Source organism: Canis lupus, chromosome 8 (assembly GCF_003254725.2).
Source record: "Canis lupus dingo isolate Sandy chromosome 8, ASM325472v2, whole genome shotgun sequence".
NCBI lineage: Eukaryota > Metazoa > Chordata > Mammalia > Carnivora > Canidae > Canis > Canis lupus.
The window spans coordinates 27073272-27097190 of record NC_064250.1 but is presented as its reverse complement, the minus strand read 5'-3'; the positions used below and the strand labels follow the sequence as shown (position 1 = coordinate 27097190).

General features: G+C 35.1%; 1 protein-coding gene across 4 annotated transcripts in view; it reads right to left on the bottom strand.

Moving 5' to 3' along the window:
• ATL1 (atlastin GTPase 1) overlaps window positions 1–23919 on the bottom strand; it is a 73858-nt gene that overhangs the window by 5694 nt on the left and 44245 nt on the right. For all 4 annotated transcript variants that reach the window (XM_025442771.3, XM_035719932.2, XM_049113163.1 and 1 more), the window contains exons 5-12: window positions 23356–23460; window positions 19991–20041; window positions 17320–17376; window positions 8391–8483; window positions 7220–7358; window positions 2400–2527; window positions 1271–1327; window positions 321–392 (exon numbers count right to left, since the gene is read on the bottom strand). In XM_025442771.3, the coding sequence (XP_025298556.1) occupies window positions 321–392; window positions 1271–1327; window positions 2400–2527; window positions 7220–7358; window positions 8391–8483; window positions 17320–17376; window positions 19991–20041; window positions 23356–23460 (702 nt within the window). The remainder of the gene's footprint in view (window positions 1–320; window positions 393–1270; window positions 1328–2399; window positions 2528–7219; window positions 7359–8390; window positions 8484–17319; window positions 17377–19990; window positions 20042–23355; window positions 23461–23919) is intronic.

Sequence of the window (23919 nt, the reverse complement as noted above, 5' to 3'; positions counted from 1 at the left end):
TATTTTAATTAGTAGAGCTTATAAATTGTGGGAAGATGTGGCAAAAAATAAAAGTATCTCTAATATAGAGAAAACACATTTGAAATGTGTATTAAATTGTGCATAGTGTTACTTTCCTGAAAAATATTTTAGGAATACAATAAATAGAAATGTGAGATACAGAGGCTGAGAAAGAATAAGTCAATGCCACTTCTTTGCATACGTGTAGACAGTGTAACTTGGAAGAAAAAAGAATGAGCTCATGGAAGAAATACTGATTTTTTTTTTAAGAAATACTGATTTTATTTAAAACATAATTTAAAATATTATTTAGTTCTTACCTCTTCCATCTTTTTGTTGTATGTATCCTTGGCAGTTGCCACGGCCGCTAAATTGTTAGCTTCTGCTGTGGCCTTTGGACAAAGTACAAAATATGATGTAAAATGGAATTCATATTTATTAAACCTTCACAGGCAATTCTTATTTCTGAATATTGTGAAAGAAACATACAAGAACACAAGGTCATGAAATAAGTTGAAAGGATTAAAGTATTTCCACTATATTTTTAAAAATTTGTAAAATTAAAATTTCAAAATACATAAAACATAGTTTAACTCAGTAAGCCATAGTTATAAAAATGAATTTTCATTTGGAAGATTTTTTCCTCTTAAAAAAATATCTTTAAGCCTTTCATCAAATGTAGGGGGAAAATCTACAAACCCAAACACATGGGAAATAATATATAGTTCATTTTGTATGAACTGACATATATAAAAACATGTCTTAGGTTTAAGGACTGATACTGATAGAACAATGGATCACTGGTAACAAAAGAACTATTAACTGAAAGTTTTTAGATAAGTAAGGAAAAAGCTAGTTTTTCCTTTCTTAAATGTTTATTTGTAGAGACCATTTGTTTTAAAGCCTGGACCTCTTTTTCTGCTTGTTAATGTGTGAACCTAAACCACGGTATGAGTCTGTTTTCTAAACCAATTTTGTACAGAGAGAATTATGAAAGCTTTGGTATAAAGTGTTTGTATGTCTGCACAAGTGATGCTCCTTTATGTGTATATGAAAATGTTTAGCTTAAGACACAAACAGTTAACAGAAAAATAATCTTCCAATAAATCATTCCACTATTTTTGTTTGCTAATTTCTGACGGCCAGATTGGAGCATATCTTTAGCTTATTATAAATATAAAGCTAAGGAAACCTTAGCTTTAGTGACAAGCAGGTTTTAAAATGTCATGCTTCTTGATTAATACCTGTAACATTAAAAAAAAAAAAATACCTGTAACATGGATTTGGGATGTGGTAATTCTTCACCTTGATAGATCTTTATATAAGCCTTAAAAAAAAAAGATTCATGTTCAATAAATTCCATTCAATATTTTTGTAATTCTGTTAAATTGTATTCTAAGGTCTAAGGTCTTGACAGGCTTAGGAACTATTATCTTTCTCATGTTAATTCTCCTTTTCTTAGTTCTGCTTTTTCCTGAAGTGCCCCTTTCATGTAACTCCACTTGCCAACCCTACCCTTTTTAAAGGCTTACTTAATAAACTCACTCTTCTAAAACTTTCTCACATCCCTCTGCTAGGAGTAACCTTTTTTTTTTCAGTTACTCACAGGCATTTGTACCTGTTGATGTCATAAGTGTTATGGAAGAAATTTCTGTAAGGGTCCTTAATCTGCTAAATTCTAAGCTCCTCCATAATGCTAGGCACAGTGAGAATTCAATTTTCTTTTAAGATTTCAAATTTTAATAGATAAATAACATCATTTATTGCTATGAGTGATGAAGATAAATACACAGGAGGTATGTTGACAGTATTTTAAATGACAAAAATGTGAATTTAAAAAATTGGTATTTTAATCCTTGGAGCATCCATCCACAAATTAGATTGGTAACTGAAATTCCCCACTGTATATGTGGATTGGTTAAAAAAAGTGTAGTATTCAGTGCTACTTAACGTAAGCAATAAATGCAAATAATGGTACTTCAAATCGGCCCCTGGTGCTGAGAGACGAAATGCGTTAAGAATTTTCTCCAATAGGAAGGCAAAGATAACCCCTTTGGGAACATCTTCAGAATGAAGGTAAAATTCTGTAAGGCTAATGACTGAGGCCTACTACATGTTATGGACCTTGAGCAACACCTTCTCCCCCAGCAAAAAAATAGACTTTACCAGCTCAGATATATTCATACTCCAAAATAAATTGCTCTCAAGATAAAGTTAACTCTAAGAGTTTTCTTTAAAATTTTAATTTCAGAAAGCAAGCTCCTCTTGGGAGTCTCATGATTTTTTTTTAATCTTTATAAATTCCTCATAACTTTGTCCCCATATTACAGAGTCTATAATTTGATTGTTTCAAGTAGGAACTGCATTCCAAAACAATGCTCTAGAAATGAGAGTGATACCTTGAAGTACTCCACCAGACCTCGGCAGGTGATTTTGTTCCCATTGATCTCTTTAATATCTAGGCTCTCAGGACTAAGTAGCCAAGGAATGAGTATTTTCAAGTTTTTGATGAATTCATCATCTATTTCTACAAGTAAAAGCACATCATTATTTTAAAAATCTAATCCAGTCCTCCATGCTATACAATAAAACATCCTTTGATCCTCCATTTCTTCCCCAGTGATAAAGCCATCACTTATTTTCCCATCATCTAAACAACTCCTGAAGACCACTTTTCTGGAATAAATGATCGATCCTCCTTACTAAACTACTGTTAGTCTTTATTTCAATTACATATTAACTTATCCTCCAACCATAAAATAGCTTTCTTGATGTTAAACAAATATTTTACTCCCTATTCACATAACCATTTAAGTATTCTGATGTACTTAAGTTTGTTGGTGGTTTTATAAATGGGGAAAAGGCCAGATACTTACTGGCTTATAAGATGTCTTCCCTCCAGAAAATCTATGCCAAAATTGCTGTTTTTCATGTACCCACCTTATGAAAGCATTTAGAACTGGGTAAGGTGTACTAAGTAGAACTCAAGTTCAGAAGGATGGTGATGGTGATACCACCTCTGGTGGTGAAACTCACCAATACAAAATAACGTGGCAAGAGGAGGCCATGAAGACAAATCAGAGGATGTCTATCTAAGCTGTTTACCTACCATGTTTAGGACAACTGATGACATTCCTGTGTTATAGCATTAGGTTTAAGCTTAACCTTACATATTTAGTGAAGTAACACAGAAGACACATCTTCAGAGAAGTCTTTTGAACACTGATAATTTCTGAAATTATTTTAAAAGATACAGAAAAATACACCTACATTAAAAGCTAGATATGTCCAGAAATCTAATATCTAAGTAAATGTAGTAATTGCCTATAATTTTTAAAAATCTGAATTTCAGCAGAGTCACTGAGTTTTCAAGCTTTAGGACTGATGATTTCTGAGGTCTTAAGGATAATGATTCAAATAGTGATTGTGTTCGCATTTTCCTTGCTATTACAACGCCACTATACACTGAAATGGCAATTTACATAAGAATTCATGTTTCTCTTCTCTTGCTTGCTGCTTTTATGTGATGTATGAGCATAATGTTGGAAACCCTTCAGACTTTTTTTTACTTCATGTTTTGTACACCTTTGAAATTTTAGTGACCATATTTTATGAGTACTTGTATAGGAGTTTATTCAAATGTATTTCACTGTTTGCATTGTACCAATTTTTATTGATAATTTTGCTTTGTATTATATTTTGATTTATTCAGATGCATTTATTCAAATTTATTATTGTGGTTTGCTTTCTAGTTAGCAATATTCACTAATAATACTGGTGTTTGTATTATGTTACCACATTCCATGTTAATGTTTGCTGTGCATCAGTATTCACTGATACTGATGAGTTTCTTTTTTGCTATACAACTTTATGTGATTTTTAGCATTTGTAAAATATTACTATATATCTAGAATGTATTAATTCTTCTTGAATTTTTGTATAAAACAAAAACCTTGTTATAACATTACTTTAAGATAACTTCTAACACATGTATTTAAATTCCACCCCCTCATTCCCTTATAAAATGGGAATGGAATAAGATGATATCTATCTGTGTATTTATTGCCCCAGCAAGTGTAATTATCATTAAAGTAACCAGCATAGAACCATATATTTGGATTAAAAGTGTGTTCTGAAGATGGCATGAGCCACAATCTTTGTTCTGAGACCAATACCAGTATTCCAGTTTTGGATTCAGCAAGTACAAACTAAAGATTCATAACATGCACAAGTGGTGAGCTCTTGCTAACGATATTAGTTCAACACAGTAAACATGACCCAGAACATCTATGGACCAGATCAGTTTACAGTAATTACTAATTAGCTCTGGACTACTGCAAGTATTCAAATAAATATGTGTGGGCAGATTATTATTTGTTGTTTTTTTTTTTTTTTTTTTTTTTTAAAGAGAGACAGAAGGCTCTCTTTTTTTTTAAATTTTTATTTATTTATGATAGTCACACACACAGAGAGAGAGAGAGAGGCAGAGACACAGGCAGAGGGAGAAGCAGTCTCCATGCACTGGGAGCCCGACATGGGACTCGATCCCGGGTCTCCAGGATCGCGCCCTGGGCCAAAGGCAGGCGCTAAACCGCTGCGCCACCCAGGGATCCCCCAGATTATTATTTGGAATGATGTTCTATTTCCATCATTTCTTCAATAATTTTTGCCACAAGAGTAAAACTTTGCCAGGAATTCAGGGGCTGGGCCAGAGTGGTTATCTGTCACAATAACTGGGGATGTGATAACATACTTTATAAGAGCTCTGCAGGGCAGATGCACTGGTGAAGCACTGCTGTGTAAATCAACCAAGGAAGATTTTTTTTTTTTCAGGATTACCTGACTGACAATGCATTAGAAACACCTTTTTAAAATGAATTCTCTTGCAATGGTGTTTGGCTATGCTTCCAGAAGTCTAACTGAAGCTGCTAAGGATGTATCGCCAGAGTTTATGATGTGATTGATTACCTGGTCATTCTACGTATGGTACTGTAACACAGAGCAACCTCCAAAAGAAAGATAACACCTTGTTAATTAAAAGATTAGATTCACTAAGTCAAGAGAGGTATTCAGTGGGGACTCAGAAAGAACTGGTTGACTGTAGCACAAATGAACCTAATCCTTTTGATTTCCTATGTGGGAAGTTGTTAAATTACTAACAGTTAATTTGAATCATAGTATTGTAAGTTTCATATAACATGGGAAATGGTAAGACAATTTCAATGTGAAGGACCATGAACAAATATAGTAATTATAATAGTTATGATTGATAGTGAGCTAGAAAGTTATTTCTATACATTTGTGAAAGTGTATTTGAGAATTATGATCCAACAATTTTTGCACAATTTTTTTATTCAGAGACATTTCTTTCCTAGAGGAAGAAAGTTACTAAGATGCCGACCCTCTGGAAAATGGCATAGCTAATGGACAAGACACCATGGGTAGAAACCACATCAACTTACAAGATTTAGAATGGGATGGAAAAACAATGTGGATAGCTGACTTTCAAAACTGCCCAAGGAGAAACTGAGGCTCATTAGAACATTCTGGCACACATTTGAACACAGAAATTCAGCAGAAGTCCTACAAAGCCTCATCAAAACGCAACTTAGATGGGCACCTGAAGCTGCTTTTCATTTCTTTTTCTCTCAGGCTAGCTACTTTGGTATACTCATAATTTGGGGGTACCTGTAAAACAACTGTGTGGGTGAATGTATGTTTAGACATTTGAATAAAAGTTGATGGAAAACAAATCTGTTAAAAAATGGGGGTTCTAGATCTGTGTGATTTGTCTTAAACTCTCTCCTTGAGCTCTTTCATTGTAAAATATATCAGTTACTTTAAGAACTGTACCTGTATAGTACAAGAATGGAACAAGCCAGAGTACTTTTTTGTTCCAATAAAGGATTGTTGAAAGCCTACCCACCCCCTGCCTGTTTACGACTCCCCAACTCCAGAGAAGAAAGAGGGGCCTGTGGGAGCCCTGTCTTTATGAAATTTATTCAAAACACAATGAAGGCATTAGGTAACTGCTCAGTATCAAGAGGTCTGTGGGCTCATTGGTAGGCTGGAATTCATAAGTGATAGTGAAGTGACAGGATCCTGCAACTCATACATTACTATGTGCCTACTGCTATCTGTTCTGTTATATAAAGATAATTCAAAATGTGTATAGAAATAACGCTGATGATTGAGAAATTTGGGATTCTATTTAGGATACTGTCATAGTTAAATATAAGGTATCTAAGTATAAATGTCATGCATGGATACAGGGGTAAAAAATAGGTTTGCTTTTCAAACCTGCCAATTCCATAAAAGTGATACATGTTATGTTGTCCCTTTTTAAGAGTAATTTTAAAGCCCTTTGAGAACAGTTGTGCTGAAAGCTTGTCATATCTCTGTCTCACCAACCCTGGCACAATGCAGAAAGGCCATGGTAAATTAAGGAAATGTCTGAAATCAGTGGTATGTGTACTCAATGCTAGGCTTATAAATTAAAAAGTCAGAAATGTCTTTGTACTACTTTGTTATTAATTACAAAGCAAATATCTAAAGACCTGGTGATTATTTATAAGGAAATACTCACTTCTGTTTTTTCAGACTTCTACCTCTACCCTACCCCACCACTTTTTCTAACAAGTTGAGTTGCTTTGGAATCTTAAAATGTTAGTAATGCCTCTGCTTGACAAGCCAACTATATACTATTAGTATACACTATTTCAAAAACACTCTAGTGCTTTTGGATTTTCCAGAAACTGGATTTCAGAAATGAAATCCAGAAGAGGATTTCATTTTTAGTGAAGCTTTTAATAATTTAGAATTGTTATTCTACAATAATTATAGAACTTATAACATTGGAATAATATAGCTATTTTTCTCCTCTACTGTAAAGAAGGAAAATTTAACAGGAAGACATTAAAGAACACTTCTCAATGTACAAAGTTGAGCAGGAATGTGTGAAAAGGGGGAGTCACTGCCTCCCAGGTGAACACAGGATTTTGCCTATTTTCTCTGTGGATGTATTCAGTACCCATAGAATCCTACAGTTCACTAAGGAGGTGTTCTAGCACCAGCCCAGGATTCCCAGTTCTCTTGATAATTTTTAATCATCAGCCTCACTAAGTGGATAACCTAGATTAGCAGCTGTAAGCCTGGCAGATAAAAATGACAATTTTATAACCAGACTAAGTAATGGAAACATATTCATTAAAAGACAAACCTTTTAGTTTTCCATCAAAGTTTGGATTGGTAGCTACTTTTAAGCCAGGATGAGGTAGCAGAAAACAGGAAATTTTGGTGAAACAGGAATGGATGTGTTTTCGAACATTCTGTAGTTCTTCATGCTGGTTCCCTGAGACCTGCAGCAAATCATTCTGAAGTTTAAACCACATTCATCATAAATTGAATTCCAGAAGAATTCTGTTATATCTCATATTTGCTATGTCTGTCTGGTCCTACAATGATAAAAATGACATGGCAGGGCTGATACTGAAGAAAAAATAGTCTTGAGTGGATGGCCTTATCTAAATATGGCATACATATAGCATTATTATTAGAATTAACAAATGTTTACTCTTAGACTAACTTAGGTGGGCCTTCCCATTTTTTAGTATAAGTTAGTGGGGTTTTATTCTCGCTAGTTCTTACAAATGCCAATTTTAATTCAAAGTACTTAGGAAACATGAATAGATCCTAAGATATTCCTACCTTCCTTTCAGGAGAGACTCAAGATAGCCTCTCCTCACCTGGTAGGTATACATTTAAATTCTAGAAAGGCATCTGAATAGTTGGGTATTTATAAGCTAAACTGTCCTGATTTTTTAAATGTATTTGACAGGTACCCTAAAAGTAATCATAAACTTAAAAAGAAATCTTGATTATCAAGAAAGCTTATTTAATCTTGATTTAAAAATTTTTCTCAGTAGCTATTTGTTGTGATATCTGTCCAATGTAAACAATCCATTCAATACTGAACTATCCTGACATTGAAAATGGACAATCCTCTAATTTCACTTTTTGTGAACTATTAGCAAAATGTTCTAAGATTGACTTTGGGGATTTCAAAATTAGATATTTCTGTTAAATTGACTTTTAAACTTCTAAAACATGAGTCCAGATATTTGTACTGTCAGCCTTGAACTGATTTAATTATCCAAAATAAAAGATTTATCTTGAGGAATAAATCATTGCTTTATAGATATCTATGTATCATAATTACTGATAATATTTAAAACTATAACTTTGAAAGTATTGTATTAAATATCAATCTTTGTTCATAGAGACACTAGAAGGATCAAATAAGATTGTATCTAATAAGTACCCATTCTACAAGTCATTCAACAAAATTCTAGATTACTACTGGTGAAATTTCATGCAAGTAAACAACAAACCTTGAGGCGTTTTTCCAAGAATTTGGAGCCACCTTCAGCTCCGTATGAAAATTCGTATGGGAAACTCCAATCCCGAACAAGAAATATCAGACTCTACAAAACAGGAAGAAGAACGAACTGATAAGGGGACTTTAAATGGCCTCCCTGGGCTTTACACTGAAACCAATTAAATGCTACTACTATCATTTGAATAGTTTTCTATACCACACTATGGAATTACAAAACCAAACATAAAACCTTGAAAATTTCTGAGCAATCTCTTCCCTCTGAGATCATCCGCCCTGTTCTAAGTGTAAACAGAAAGCTGCACCAAAACTGATTGTAGTTACATAGAGCTATTCAGCCAGTTTGAGGGCACCTCTGTCTCTCATCTCTTGGTGGTACGCATTTATCTTGACAATTTGGGGACAGCTTTTTATGAAGGTTCAAAGTTTTATTTCAGGACAGTTTTATCACCTCTTTAAATATTTTTCCTCTATTACATTTGTCCCATTTGCTTCTTCAGAGTGTCTCAGTATACATACATACGCATATGGATAGGAATCCAGGTTTTATGGGGCCTGAAGCTTATATAATCTGTTGAAGGGAGGGTTCAATAGGAAAAAGAATATAACATTGGGCTTGAAAGTGAATATTTAATGGCCAAATATTTTAGCAAATGGATAGACCATGGTTTATTTTGCCATCATCCTAGATGTTTTCCAGTTTTTCTATTATTCTAAGAAATGCATTGATAAGCATCCTTGAAGCTGAATATTTGTTCACATCCAGAAGGATTTTTTAGGGACTGCAGTTTCTAAAATTAGAACAATCATTAGAATCATTGGGAGGCTTTTAAAAGTATAGAATTCTTAAGTCCCACTCCAGACCTCTTGAAACCAAAGTAATAGCAGCTTTCCTTTTAGTGCCTATTATATGTCAACCATAATACCAGGGATTATACACATGATATTTCATGCATTCCTGCAACTGCCAAGAGATAGGTTATAATTTATAACCCTTTTCAGAAGCGATAATATAAAAATCCCCGCCATCTGACAATAGGTGACTTGGCGAAAGGCATTGAGATGGAACAGCTAGCATTTAAACCTGGGCTACTTCAAAACCCCTGCCGCACTGCCTCAACTGGAAGTGTAAAACATGTGCTGTGGTTTACAACCTGAAGTTTGACAAAAGCATGCTTTTAAAAAAAGATTTATTTACTTATTTTAGAGAGAGTGAAAGAGAACACGAGTGGGAGGGAGCAGAGGAAGAGAAGAAGAGACTCTCAAGCAGACTGTGCTGAGGATGCCAGACGTGGGCTCAATCTCACAACCCTGAGATCAGGACCTGAGCTGAAACCAAGATTGAATGCTTAACAGATTGCGCCACCCACATGCCCCTAAAAGCATGCTTTTATAAGATTGATACTTCAAATTTTAGTTTCTTAAAAAATTGAGAAAAAAAATCACTAATTTTTATGAAGTTTGCTATCTTTAAACGATCTTTCTAAAAGTTTATACCTTCTGAGTTTCTAACAGAATCTTTAGTCTTAAAATGTGTTGATATATCTTTAAAGATTTTATTTATTTGAGAGAGAGTGCGCACAAGGCAGAGGGAGAGAAGTGGATTCAGTACTGAGTGGGGAGCCTGATGCGGAGCTTGATCCCAGGACCCTGAAAACATGAGGTGAAGTCAGACGCCCAACCTACGAACCAGCCAGGTGCCCCTGTTAATATGTCTCTTAATTCTCATTTGATCTCTGGGTTTGTCCTCCTTTCTTCTTTTCCCTTACAGTTTATCTATTAAAGTATCTAAGACTTTGACCTGTAAAGTTTCCCATAACTCGGATCTTGCTACTGCATATTCACAGGCAATTCAACATGCTCTTTCTTCTGTCCTCTGGATTTTCTGCAAATTGGCAGCTGGGTACAGAGCCTGGGTCTCAGGTCATATTTCTTTGGTGGACTGCTCTTCTATCAGGAGGCACAGAGTTTATGATTATCTTACTTTTGGTGAAATTATGTCATCTCTGTTAATCTGAAGTTCATTCTTCAGTAGCTTTCTCATTAAGGGCTCATGAAAACAATATTCTTTGCATTCTTACATGTTGATAAGTTTGTGACCTTTTATAACTGTTGTTATACTTTCTATTTGAAAGTCAGTTTTGCTGGATATAAAATCTTTGGTTCACATCTTCTCTACTAAAACCAGGACACTTCTTGGTTTGCATTATGGATTTTTTCCCCCAGACTTTTATGGGGAAAGAAGAGATTCTTGTGGAGAGGAGAGTTTAAAAATACCACTGGGGCACCTGGCTGGCTTAGTCGATCCAGCATGTGACTCTTGATCTTGGGGGGACTGTGAGTTCGAGCCCCACTTTGGTTATAAACATTGCTTAAAAATAAAATCTTTAAAAAATAAAATACCCCATTTGCTATCTTAAACAGTTCACTATATTTAATAGATGCCCATTTTCATCAGAATAAAATAATAATTTGTATTTAGAACACTTCTACCTAAAATATGTATTTTGAAAACAGACGTTAGCTAGGAAGCAATTTTTGCAAACAGAAGTTCATGAACTAGGACAAATGAAACCAAGTATGTGGATTTGGCTATATTTTGCATTTTTCTTGGGAAACTTTAGTTTCATTTTTGGTCTTTTTCACTGGGCATTTTCCTAATTCGATATAATGAGGACCATGTGTAGAACAGGATCAAATACAAAGTCTTACTTTCTGAAATCAGTGACCTATATTCTATCTATCCATCTGTCTACAGTATCAACTTCCCAAGTTCCCATCCAATGATGTGCTGGTAAACTGGCTCTCCAAGAACAACAACAAAATGCCTTGATTTTTTTTTAACACTTGACCATTTCTGTGGTTTAAATATGCCCACTATGGCTCATTTCAAGCTACTAGCAGTTTAATTACTGGCTTATATAATTCCTGAATATTTACTAATTAGTTTTCATGAATTGGTATAATAAGATAGCTATAGCATACTCACTAGTCCCATCCCCTCCCAAGATAATTTGTACGCTTTATATTTATCATGTATGGAATTCTATGAATCTTAGTTCTTATGTCAAAGTCATCAGTTTTTCCACAATACTGAATCTTGATTTGCTCTTACATACAAGTAGAGATAAAAATAAAAAATACAGATTATCCTAATTTGCTCAGATAAAAGTATTTGAGGTCATAAATACTTTTTTAATGAATTAATTCCAGTCCAGCAAATGGGGCAAATGATGGGACCTATGCTATGCATATCCCACTAATGATCACATATATTTTTTTAATCATCAAAAACATTATCTTTGTTAACTTTCCTTTGGAGGCTATATCCTTCAGGAATTATTCAGGAGTGTTACAGCACTAGTATAAATGGTAGAGAAAAACAGAAAAAAATCCAAATGCTCAACAACAGGAAAATGGCTAAATTATGGCATATTAATAGCTACTAATATTATAAATATGTGGAATATATAAATACATGTGTTGATTATGTCAGAATCTTGTCAGTTTGTGAGTCACTGTGCTGAGTCCATAACACAGGAGCAATGACTATGAGATTATTGCTCGTACAGTACTGTCCTGACCTCTGCTTGAGGAACCAAGCTGCTCCTCAAAGCACATTTGACTAACCTGTTAAAGGCTTGTATATATCCAAGCTGGACCCTCCTCCTGGAAAGATGCCTGCTTTCTATTTGTACTGTACTATAACCCTAACTGTTATACTTATAAGAAAAAATACCTTTTTCAAAAAAATTCAGAATAACAGTGGTCATTATGGTGATCTTCGTACATACCAAAATAAATAACTAATACAGTTAAGTGGAGTTTCATAAAAATTAGAAGATGAAATGTCAAACACTCATTAGTTAGCATCTTTAATTAGTAAACTGAGACCTCAAAAGAAAATGCTGAATCTAAGACAGCATCTCTCAATTTGACTCTTACCTTCTGAAACCTATCTTCCTTGTATATGTTTTTTTTTTTATCTCTGTTTTATCTTCAACACTCACTCACTGCACCCCTTCATTCCTTCTGCTCTTTCCCTTGACCTCCTAAACGATTTTCAAGGGACTTTTTTGCAGAAAGGGACTGGCTGCGTTGCCCCAAACAACTTCAATTTGCTAGACCAGAAGGCTGTTCTCTAGAAGCTGAATTTAAACCTTGGTCTAGAGTTGAGTTTCAAGGAATTTCTTTAACCTAAGAAGACAGAAATCTGCAGAATTCAGGATTTTGTTAGATACTTACTGACCCGAACCATCAGTTTTGTTCCAACTAGTTCACTTAATTGTTAGTCCCTCAGGTGGGAAAAAAGTACTTAAAAGCAGGAGGGTAGAAAAAGACCAGGAGAACATTTAAAAAACCCCAACTCTTCAAAATAATAGTAGTAGTAGAAAGAATAATAAATTAAAACATTTTAATAGCCTTTAGAGGGCAAGAAAAAATAGACAAAACACCACGTAAGACCTTTCATTAGACTTTTTTTTTTTTACAGATTAATTGGTCAAAGATTCAAAGTTGTAAACAATATAAAGATCAATCATAGGAAATATTATAAATAGACTTCAGGAAATTTTCAAACAATCTTTTGGGTATCTAAATAGCTGAAGTAAAGGGAACCCGGTCTTCTCTTTTTCAAATGGGTTCACACATAAAATACAGGAATCAGAAGAAAAAAAAATTAAACGTCGAGGTGTTGAGCGGATTTTATTGATTTTAGGGGGGAATCTCTCTATTTCCTGGATCTGAATGCCTGTTTCTCTTCCCAGATTAGGAAAGTTTTCAGCTATGATTTGTTCAAATACATATTCTGGACCTCTGTCCTTTTCGGTGCCCTTGGGAACCCCAATTAAACATAGATTTTTCCTTTTGAGGCTGTCACTCATTTCCCTTAACCTATCCTCATGATCTTTTCATTGTTTTTTCTCTTTTTTCCTCAGTTTCCCTCTTTGCCATCAACTTGTCTTCTATGTCACTCACTCATTCTTCTACCTCATTAACCCTCGTCATTAGGACCTCTAGTTTGGATTGCATCTCATTTAATTGATTTTTAATTTCTACCTGATTAGATCTAAATTTTACAGTCATGAAGTCTCTTGAGTCCTTTATGCTTTTTTCTGGAGCCACCAGTAGCTTTGTAATTGTAGTTCTGAATTGGCTTTCTGACATTGAATTGTAATCCAAATTTTGTAACTCTGTGGGAGAGAGGACTGTTTCTGATTCTTTCTTTTGAGGTGAGTTTTTCCTTCTAGTCATTTTGCCCAGTGCAGAGTGGCGAAAAACCAGTTGTACTTGATAGAAGCGTGAACTCTTCTCACTGTGACATTCCAGCTGTTCTCTCTTTAAATCTCAGGCCCAGAAGAAAAAAACTTGAATGAGAAATCATCAATTTAAAAATTTCCAATATATAGCTGACTTTTCATAGGGGCTGGAATAGTCAGCAAGGTAGAAATCAAAACAAATTTGTGGCCCTCGAGATAAAAACAAGACAAAATAGCCTCTATTCTTTAAGAATTGGGAACCCATCAATAGGGACACCTACAGATAGAGCAAGCAAAAAATCCACTTGAAGAACCAATGTCCCTTTTTGGCTAAAAATACCTACAGGCTGTACAACTCAAAAAGAAAGTGAAGAATCTCTCTGAGCAAATCACCAAGGACATAAGCAGAAAAACTGGAGAAGAATTTGTAAGAGTCTAGATTAATACCTTCCAAAGCACATAAATCTTTCTTTTTTACATATAGGCCAGAGCAGATATTAAATTACAACATGCATGCATCAACGACCCATTGCCTTTCATGGCCTATTCCCTGATCCAGTAGCCAAGGTTTATCTCCTTGCTTCAGAGCAGTTGCAGTCTTGTCTAACTACTTGAAACATCTTTAGGATCCCCTTTAAATCTGGTATACCATAGACGATCACTATTGCTAACTGAAAACATGTAACCTTTTTCTGTTAGTTTTAACTAATGAAATGCTATTTTATTTTTTTCCGTATTGCCACCCAACAACTGATACTTTTTTAATTAAGTAGGTTCCACGCCCAGCATGGAGCCTAATGCAGGTCTTGAGCTCATGACCTTGAGCTCGAGACCTGAGCTGAGATCCAGAGTCAGATGCTTAACCAATGGAGCCACCTCAGGCACCCTTAACAACTAATACTTTCAATTCAGAAACTCTACTACCTTTACCTACTAAAAGAGAACTTGGTGATTGTGTTTCTCCAGTTCAAGGGGTCATGCCCAGTACAAAAATTTTGGACACTCTCAGACCAACTTATGACTTAATACTGTTTATGGATCTTATCTTAAAAACATAAAGAGGTAATACTAGATATACTGGATATGTAATAGCTAAACCAGACTTTGAATCCAGGTCTTTCAATTTTGAGCCCAATGGATTTACTTCTATGCAAACTATATACAATCCCAAATATGTATATATCACTATGATTAGCAAACATTAAACATCTGCTGTGCGAACTTAGGTGTACTAGATTACAAAAAAGTAAATTACAAAGCTCTTGCTCTCAAGGTATTTATAATTTAGTGAGACAGGATATGCACATTCAAATCTAATACTATGTGATATAGCTCAGTAAGTGCCTAGGATTAGAGAGGAGAGGAGAAGCACTGAAGGCTGGTGGATGTGCCAGGGTGTAGAGCTTGTGGCCTCCCTAGGTTGATGAGCAGCTCTGCAACTTAAAAGAGATTACATGACCAGGAACAAGTTTCTCAACTCCTTTATGCCACAGTGTTTCCTTATCAGTTAAAAAAGAGAAAGAGCAAAGAAGCAACAACATTATTTATTTTTATATAACTATAGTGACTGGCATTGAATAATGTAAGAAACATTCTTAGCACAGTACCTGGCACAAATAAATGCTCAATAAATTATTGTTATACATGTTTTCTAGACATTTCATGGACCTAAACGTGGGCACGGGGAGAATCCTGTTGCATACCAATGACTTGATTCTATCTAGCCAGATGCATACTTATTCCGATTTGTACAGCTTTCAGAGCACCTAAATCACTCTCTGGACGGAACACAGGATAAAGTAGCTTGCTTAGACAGCTGTTCTTTTCCTCAGCCCCATCATCATATCTCTTCCTTTAATGTATAGCCCAAGCAGGCAAACAGGAGCCTTTAGTTTCCTCAGGGAAGTCATGTATTTTTCTCCGGTAGGACTTGGCAATTACAGTCACCATGGATATTTGACCAAGAATATTTTGCCTTAAAGTGGCTGAAATCACTATCAAAGAATTTATTCTGTAGATGAATGTTTTGAAATTGTATGAATAAAGGGTCCTTAAATATAATAAAGTAAACTAATTCCCAATTTTCCATATATAGGCCCAATCTGAATGAGAAATTGTGAGAAACAGGAGGTGTATCCTAATACAACAATATGCTATTATGTGCCTCCTCTAATGTTATTTCCCACCAATTTTCAGTTTAACCATAACACTGGCATGGACTGAGCTGTTCACTAGTAATTAAATCTCCACCAAAAGAGACATGAAAAGTTGGGTTTTATTTTATCTTACAAAGAGGATTCAAATCTTTTTTTCCCCAGCTTTACTGAAATATAATTGACCTACAATGTTGTGTATAAGATCTATAATATGATAATGTGAATATATATTGTGAAATGATTACCACAATAAGGTTAGTTAACATATTCATCACCTCACATACTTATCATTTGTGTGTGTGTGTGTGTGTGTGTGTGTGTGTGTGTGTGTGTGGTGAGTCAAATCTATTTCTAAGGCCTAGGGTTTGGAAGGCCTTTAAGCATATGAAAACGGTTAATAAAAATGCTATGGGAGAAAACTGGGATGAATGAACTAATCCAGAAGGTGAAGTACTTAACACTAAGGAGGTGAAAGAGCAGAGAATACATGTAAGTAGACCTAAAATATGTGCTGAGGAATGAAATAAAGCTTCTAAGAGAAGAGAATTAAAGTCTGTGTGCAGTAAGGTTTTTTAAGGTTTAACCCTTCTTAATTTTCCTATTACAGGTAAACCTCAAGTCACTAACCACTTGTACATACAAATGCACAGAGAAACACCATCCAATTTCTCTGTTACCAGGAATTCCCATACCAAAGATGCCCTCTGCCAGGGTATGCCCCATGGCTAATCCAGTCCTCAAATGATCTGTCTTGCTATGGGTTCTACTTTCTCAGTGTGCTAAATAGTGGAGAGCTGGCTCTTATAGGCTCACAAGGACCAGCTGTGAAAGTCTGAAGAATTTTACGAGTCAGTTGACATCATGTTGACAGCTTGAAATCAGCTGTGGTAAAGGTATTTGTACCTCAGAAATCCGCAAATGCTTTCAATCAGAACCACCTCCTTCCTCCTTTGCCAGCCAGTTGTAAATATTTATCAGCACACCACTGGCTAAACTTTACACTTTAATACAGCTTTTTTTTTTAAAAGATTTTATTTATTTGTTCATGAGAGACATAAAGAGAGAGAGAGAGGCAGAGATATAGACAGAGGGAGAAGCAAGCTCCATGCAGGGAGCCCGATGTGGGACTCAATCCCAGGACTCCAGGATCACGTCCTGAGCCAAAGGCAGATGCTTAACTGCTGAGCCACCCAGGCATCCCTAATACTGCTTTTAAACTGAATTCCCTTCACTTTTAGTTCTCTTCTTAAAAACAGTTTTTAAATACAACAGATATTTTGTTTGCTTGATATAAATTGACTTTTCATTTAATAATCATTTTTATCTGTTAATTCAGCTTTGTTTCCCTATTTAATCACCTACTTGCATCAAGTAGCATTAACAGAGTTATCAAAGAACTTTTTGAATGAAATAAAAAAAAGAAGAAAAGTGACCCTCTCAATTAAGATACTTGGTTATACTCTTCAGAAAAATTTAATAAGAATTTACCACCATTTTACCCTCCACTCACCTGAAATGGTTTCAGGAATATTTCCTCCATTGCCAGTCTGCCATACTCAGTGAAAAGCTAGATGGAAAATCACACACATCCACACACATGCGCACACACACATAGAGAAAATATCAGTATCAGCAAAGCTTTACTTCTGTGCTTTTTTCCATTCTTCTTCTTCCTCGCTAAGACATAATACTGTATTAGTAAGGTTACAATAATCATTTTAAGGAACTAGGTATTAGATAAAGCAGAACTACAGTAAATTTTTAAATAAAAAATTAAGGACATAAAGTACATGTTAAAAATTAAGTTTCCACTTCAGGCTAATACCTTTATATCAAGAGTGTAAAAAGTTTTTTGTAGGGAAGACAGGAAAAAAAGTAACATGGAAAGTAACCTTTCAAAGCAGAACTTGCACAGATCAGACCAGAGGGCCATAAACTATGTTGGACATATTTATAAAAGTTGTTGCCTGAGGAAATTTAATGGCACAACGGACTAAATTACTACAAAGGCATAAAGGTATTTGGCTGAAAAATACAATCAGATGTACTGCCTTCTCTTGTTTTTAATTGCTCCCAGTTGAGAGGCACCATATCAGTTTTTGTGTTGCCAGAAATGTAAGGTCTCAGAGAACAAAGACCTGAGGCAGTGACTGTGATTAGGCCTCTGTTGAGCAGTTCATCCAGACCAGCCCACTGGGTTTCCCCAGCTGTACACAGGAAATGCCACTTCATCCACAAGACTGACAAGCCAAAGTGGCTTCTCAGAGCCAAGGTGGAACACTGACACAGAGGATTCCCACCCCTTCCTCTTTAGGATAATTCCCACAGCACCACCCTGCCTCTCTTGCAGAAGCATCTAGGAAGCCAAGGGTAATTACTAAGCATCTGATTAGAGTGACTCAGTGAAAGTCTGGAATATCATGTCTAAAAGGCAGCTGGTCCAGTGATTAACACTCTGATTAGAAACATCTACTAACATAATTGGAATTCACAATCTTTTTCTGAGGAGGCTGAGGTGTTGTCATTTACAGGAAAAATTTTAAATGGTCTCAGAAAAAGTTTACTTACTCAATATCAAAGTCCAAAGTCAGCCTTCTTAAGGAATCCCTACACTGGTATTGAACAGTGTTATGCCATTAACTTGGAAAATAATTGGCTAGGTTATGACACAGGCCTGAAGAAGTAAATTGTACTTATTATAAGAAACAATTATTTAGTTTATTGCCTATTTGTCGTAAATGATCAGGGTGATATACTAGAAATATACGTGGGAACAATTCTCGATATGAACTCCAAATGCTATTTCCAACATTACAGGTTACCTTGCTTTATCATCCTTTGTTGTCTGTTAAATTTGTACATGGCCTTTATTGCCAAGATAGATTATATATTTAAAGCAAAATTTTCTATAAAATATGCAGAGGGAAGCTATCAGAGAAATAGATTTTGATATGTAACCAAAATAACATGCATTGAAAGGGAGCAGAAAGTGTTACAGAGATGTAAACTATCTTAAGGAAATATTTAATCTTTTACTTGAGATTTAAATGTTGCTTGGAGAGTGGAAGGAGCCCTAAGCCCAGGAGATGCCCAGATTTCTAGTCCCACTCTACCACCAATTACCCATATTTAGGCAAGTCATTTACTACTTTCAGCCAAATTTACCTCATCTGTAAAAATGAAAGGGAAATTAGGTGTCTACTGAAGTCTCTTTCAGATCTAAAGTAGAATTTTATGAATTATCATCAGGAAGCTCTTCACAGTTTTTTTTTAAAGATAGATTTATTTATTTACTTATTTACTTACTATTTATTTATTTATTTATTTATTTATTTATTTATTTATTTATTTATTATTTCATGATAGACCTAAAGAGAGAGAAAGAGAGGCAGAGGGAGAAGCAGGCTCCATGTCGGGAGCCTGATGTGGGACTCGATCCCGGGACTCCAGGATCGCGCCCTGGGCCAAAGGCAGGCGCCAAATTTCTGAGCCACCCAGGGATCCCCCAGCTCTTCATAGTTTTTAGGTATAAGTCCATAGGAAAAGAAGTCTGGCATACAACTGATATCAGACTATAATTATTAAATCTCTGACCATAAGCCTTCAACTTCAGGTTTTTTTTCTCTGCATTTTTGCTGTAACAATACTCTGAGGACAGCATATAGAACAGAAATGTTTATAAAATGTATTATTAAAGTACAGTTAACATACAATGTTATATTAGTTTCAGGTGTACAACACAGTGATTTGATGATCCTGTACATTATGCTATACTTACTATGATAAGCATAGTCACTGTCACCATACAACATTATTACAATATTAATGACTATATTCCCTATGGTGTACTTTTCACCTCTGTGAGTAACTTATTTTAAAACTAGATCAACTTCTCATTTTGGGCCATTTTTAAACCAAAGATTCTTTTCTCTACTCTAATTTGCCATATATTTTCACATATAGGGCCAATAGCAAGTAGCTTTACAGTAACAAAGAAGTATGAAAACTGAATCAGAAAGAACATAACCATACAGGGCTGAAACAAGAAGCCTGGAAATAGGACAACCTCCATTTGATTATGTTTTTAAATCTTTCTGTATTAAGTGTTCAAGTAGAAGGCCCAACAAAATACACCCTCAAAAGATTACCAAATATGTAAAAAAGAATATACATATTGTTACCTGGAGGTGCTGAAGATCATCCTCCTGGACATTCTGGGATAAGTTATATACCTTGATTAAGAAATAAAGTCAAAATGGTAAAATAAATAGCATAATCTGAAGCACACACTTTGTCATTCTTTATTTTTATAAATATTAATTTTCATAAAATCAAACTCTCTTACATGTATTTTATATAATGGTATTTATAAGATCTTGAAAGAGTAGTAAAGAAAGCTTGACAGACAATAAACAATGTACAATGTTCATAAAATTGTTCCAGAAATACAACAGCCACCTGCTCTGGAGATGGATATTAAAATTATTTATGAACCTAACTTAATAGTCAATAAAATAACCATTCTTATAAGCACACCAAAATAATAATCTAGATCTGAATAACCCATATGTAAATTTTGTCTTGAGATACCACCTCACACCAGTGAGAATGGGGAAAATTAACAAGGCAGGAAACAACAAATGTTGGAGAGGATGCGGAGAAAAGGGAACCCTCTTACACTGTTGGTGGGAATGTGAACTGGTGCAGCCACTCTGGAAAACTGTGTGGAGGTTCCTCAAACAGTTAAAAATATACCTGCCCTATGACCCAGCAATTGCACTGTTGGGGATTTACCCCAAAGATACAAATGCAATGAAACGCCGGGACACCTGCACCCCGATGTTTATAGCAGCAATGGCCATGATAGCCAAACTGTGGAAGGAGCCTCGGTGTCCAACAAAAGATGAATGGATAAAGAAGATGTGGTTTATGTATACAATGGAATATTACTCAGCTATTAGAAATGACAAATACCCACCATTTGCTTCAACGTGGATGGAACTGGAGGGTATTATGCTGAGTGAAGTAAGTCAGTCGGAGAAGGACAAACATTATATGTTCTCATTCATTTGGGGAATATAAATAATAGTGAAAGGGAATATAAGGGAAGGGAGAAGAAATGTGTGGGAAATATCAGAAAGGGAGACAGAACGTAAAGACTGCTAACTCTGGGAAACGAACTAGGGGTGGTAGAAGGGGAGGAGGGCGGGGGGTGGGAGTGAATGGGTGACGGGCACTGGGTGTTATTCTGTATGTTAGTAAATTGAACACCAATAAAAAATAAATTAAAAAAAAAAAAAGAAAAACTACATTGACTTTTTCATAATTGACTAATTTAGTTAAGGCTAGGGGCACCTGGCTGGCTCAGTGGTTGAGCATCTGCTTTTGGCTCAGGTCATGATTCCAGGATCGAGTCCCGCATCGGGCTCCCCACAGGATTGAGTCCCTCTGCCTATGTCTCTTTCTCTCTCTGTGTGTCTCTCATAAATAAATAAATAAATAAATAAATAAATAAATAAATAAATAATAAATAAATAAATAAAATCTTCAAAAGAATTGTTAAGTCTATAGAAAGTTCTATCACATTGAAGTTAGGCTCTGAATATCATGCTCATATCCATATACACTACTGCTTCATGAACAGATCACAGCACTAAGATAACATTCTTTGTTTTTTTTGGGGAGGTAATTTCAAAAAAAGTTAAGGATTTTTATGTATTGACACAAAGAGTATACTTTGTGTACTTATTTAAATAACAGACTATTTCTCAGATAATAAAAAGTCATTACTAGGGACTTAAATTTTTCAGTGAAAATATTCAATACCTTCAGGTAAAATATATAAATATTAAAAAGGCAAAATCAATCTTGTCTTAATTGGCTTGCTTATACTGTTGATTATGAAGAAATTAGATTTTAAGTCAGTATTTTATTTTTTTAAGATTTATTTATTTATTTATTTATGATAGACACACACACACAGAGAGAGAGAGAGAGGCAGAGACACAGGAGGAGGCAGAAGCAGGCTCCATGCCGGGAGCCTGACATGGGACTTGATCCCAGGACTCCAGGATCGCGCCCTGGGCCAAAGGAAGGCACCAAACCGCTGAGCCACCCAGGGATCCCCTAAGCCAGTATTTTAAAGGCTCATTCAAGAGGTCTATTTTTAAAAGCTAGTCAAACACAGGTTACAATCATGACTTACATCTTAAAGCTTTTTTTTAAAAAAAATTCAGTTTTCCTTCTATCCACCCTCTTGTTGTTCTAACCACGTGAAACCCTTGTTGCTGGTTCACTAGCTTCATTCTCTGCTCATTTATAATTCCAGCCTTGACTTATTTATCCCAACCACTTTGCCTTCCCTACCTTTTTAAACTATCTTACCTCTCTCTAAATGTCCGTTTCTTGGCCACTGTTTCTTCTTGCTCTTTCTAATGAACAGAAAATATCTAAAAACTGTCTTAAAATCTTTCATGCTATATGTTTTATGGCTATAGTAAAACTCTGCAATGACTTTGAGGACAATTTGTAAAGCCTACAATAACCTCAAAAACAATACTTTAAAAAGACAAAGAAAAAAGGAAAGGAAGATAACTTTTTTTTTTTAAAGATTGTATTTATTTATAGAACACAGAAGCAGGAGGAGGGGCAGAGGAAAGGAAGAAAGAGAATACCAAGTAGACGCCGCACTGAGCATAGAGCTTGCTTGGTGTGGGGCTTGATCCCAGGATCCTAAAATTATGACGTGAGCCCAAATCAAGAGTAAGAGGCTCAAATGACTGAGCCACCTAAGCACCCCAAAGATAAAAAATTTTGTAAGGCATTTCCTTACCTAAATGCTAAATGTATATTAAGTGTTTTATTAATTAATTAATTAATTAATTAATTTATTGTTAAGTGTTTTAAAAAGTTGGGAAAGCATCTATAAAGAAAAAAAGGAGGTGCCTCAGTGGCTCAGTTAGTTAAGCATCTGACTCTTGATTTCAGCTCAGGTCATAATCTCAGAGTCATGAGATTGAGAGCCTTGCATCAAGCTCTGTGCTGAGCATGAAGCCTGCTTGGGATCCTCTCTCTCCCTCTCCAACTCTCCCACTCATACATGCTCTCTCTCTCTAAAAAAAAGCTGGGAAAGCATATAAATGTTTTTATACTCAGAAATATTTCTACTGGCTGTATAAAATCACATTTATAAGTCTTGTTGAAACATAAAGGTAAATGTAACTTATAATAGGTAGTTTCATATCTATCTTCATATATTATAAGACAATATTATTGAGTTTGTTGTAGTCTTTAAACAGAAAAAATTATCAATAAGATAATACAAAATGTTCTGACTATAGGCAGTTTGAAAACTGATAAGAAATTAGATGACAGTTACCAAAACAATTCTACTCTTATGGAAATCATAAAAACTTGTATGCTAATTGAGGCAAATAACCTATTTACCATTTCTGTTGTCTTACTACCACATGTATATAGGAATACATATATTCATAAGTTTTAGTTAAAGAAACAACCATCAAAATGGATTTATCTTATTCCATACCTGTATTGAGCTGATCATTGTGCTGAGTGCAAATACTGTGGCTGAATCTCTCAAAGTTGACTGACTATCAAAGGTTCCCTGAGTATCCATCAATAGCACTGCAACCTGTAGGCAAGTAGAGTACATCATTGATATTTTATAGGACAGGTGTAGTGTTAGGGTTACTACAAAGTTAACACTGTAAGGACTAAAGCAAACCATGAACAATGGATACTTAATAGGTAATTTTTTTATATATGCCATGAATGCCACAGAAAATAAAAATATTAATTAGCTCAATACTATAATGATGAATTTTCACAGGTAATCCAATATAATAGGAATAACATTGAAACAAAGTATAGATGTTAGCTTGCTGATCTGCCGTTCTACTGTCCCAATGATTCTGCCACCTTGATCAATAGAAAGAGAAACAGGAACACACAATAGGATGCTACCCACCCCACTTCCCTTTTAATCTTCATGTCAAATAGCCAAAATTAGTTTTCAAAAGATCATTTTTGAGGACCTTGAAAAGTGGTAGCTCTTGTAAGTGCAAACTCAATTTTCTTTATGAAGTTTGCA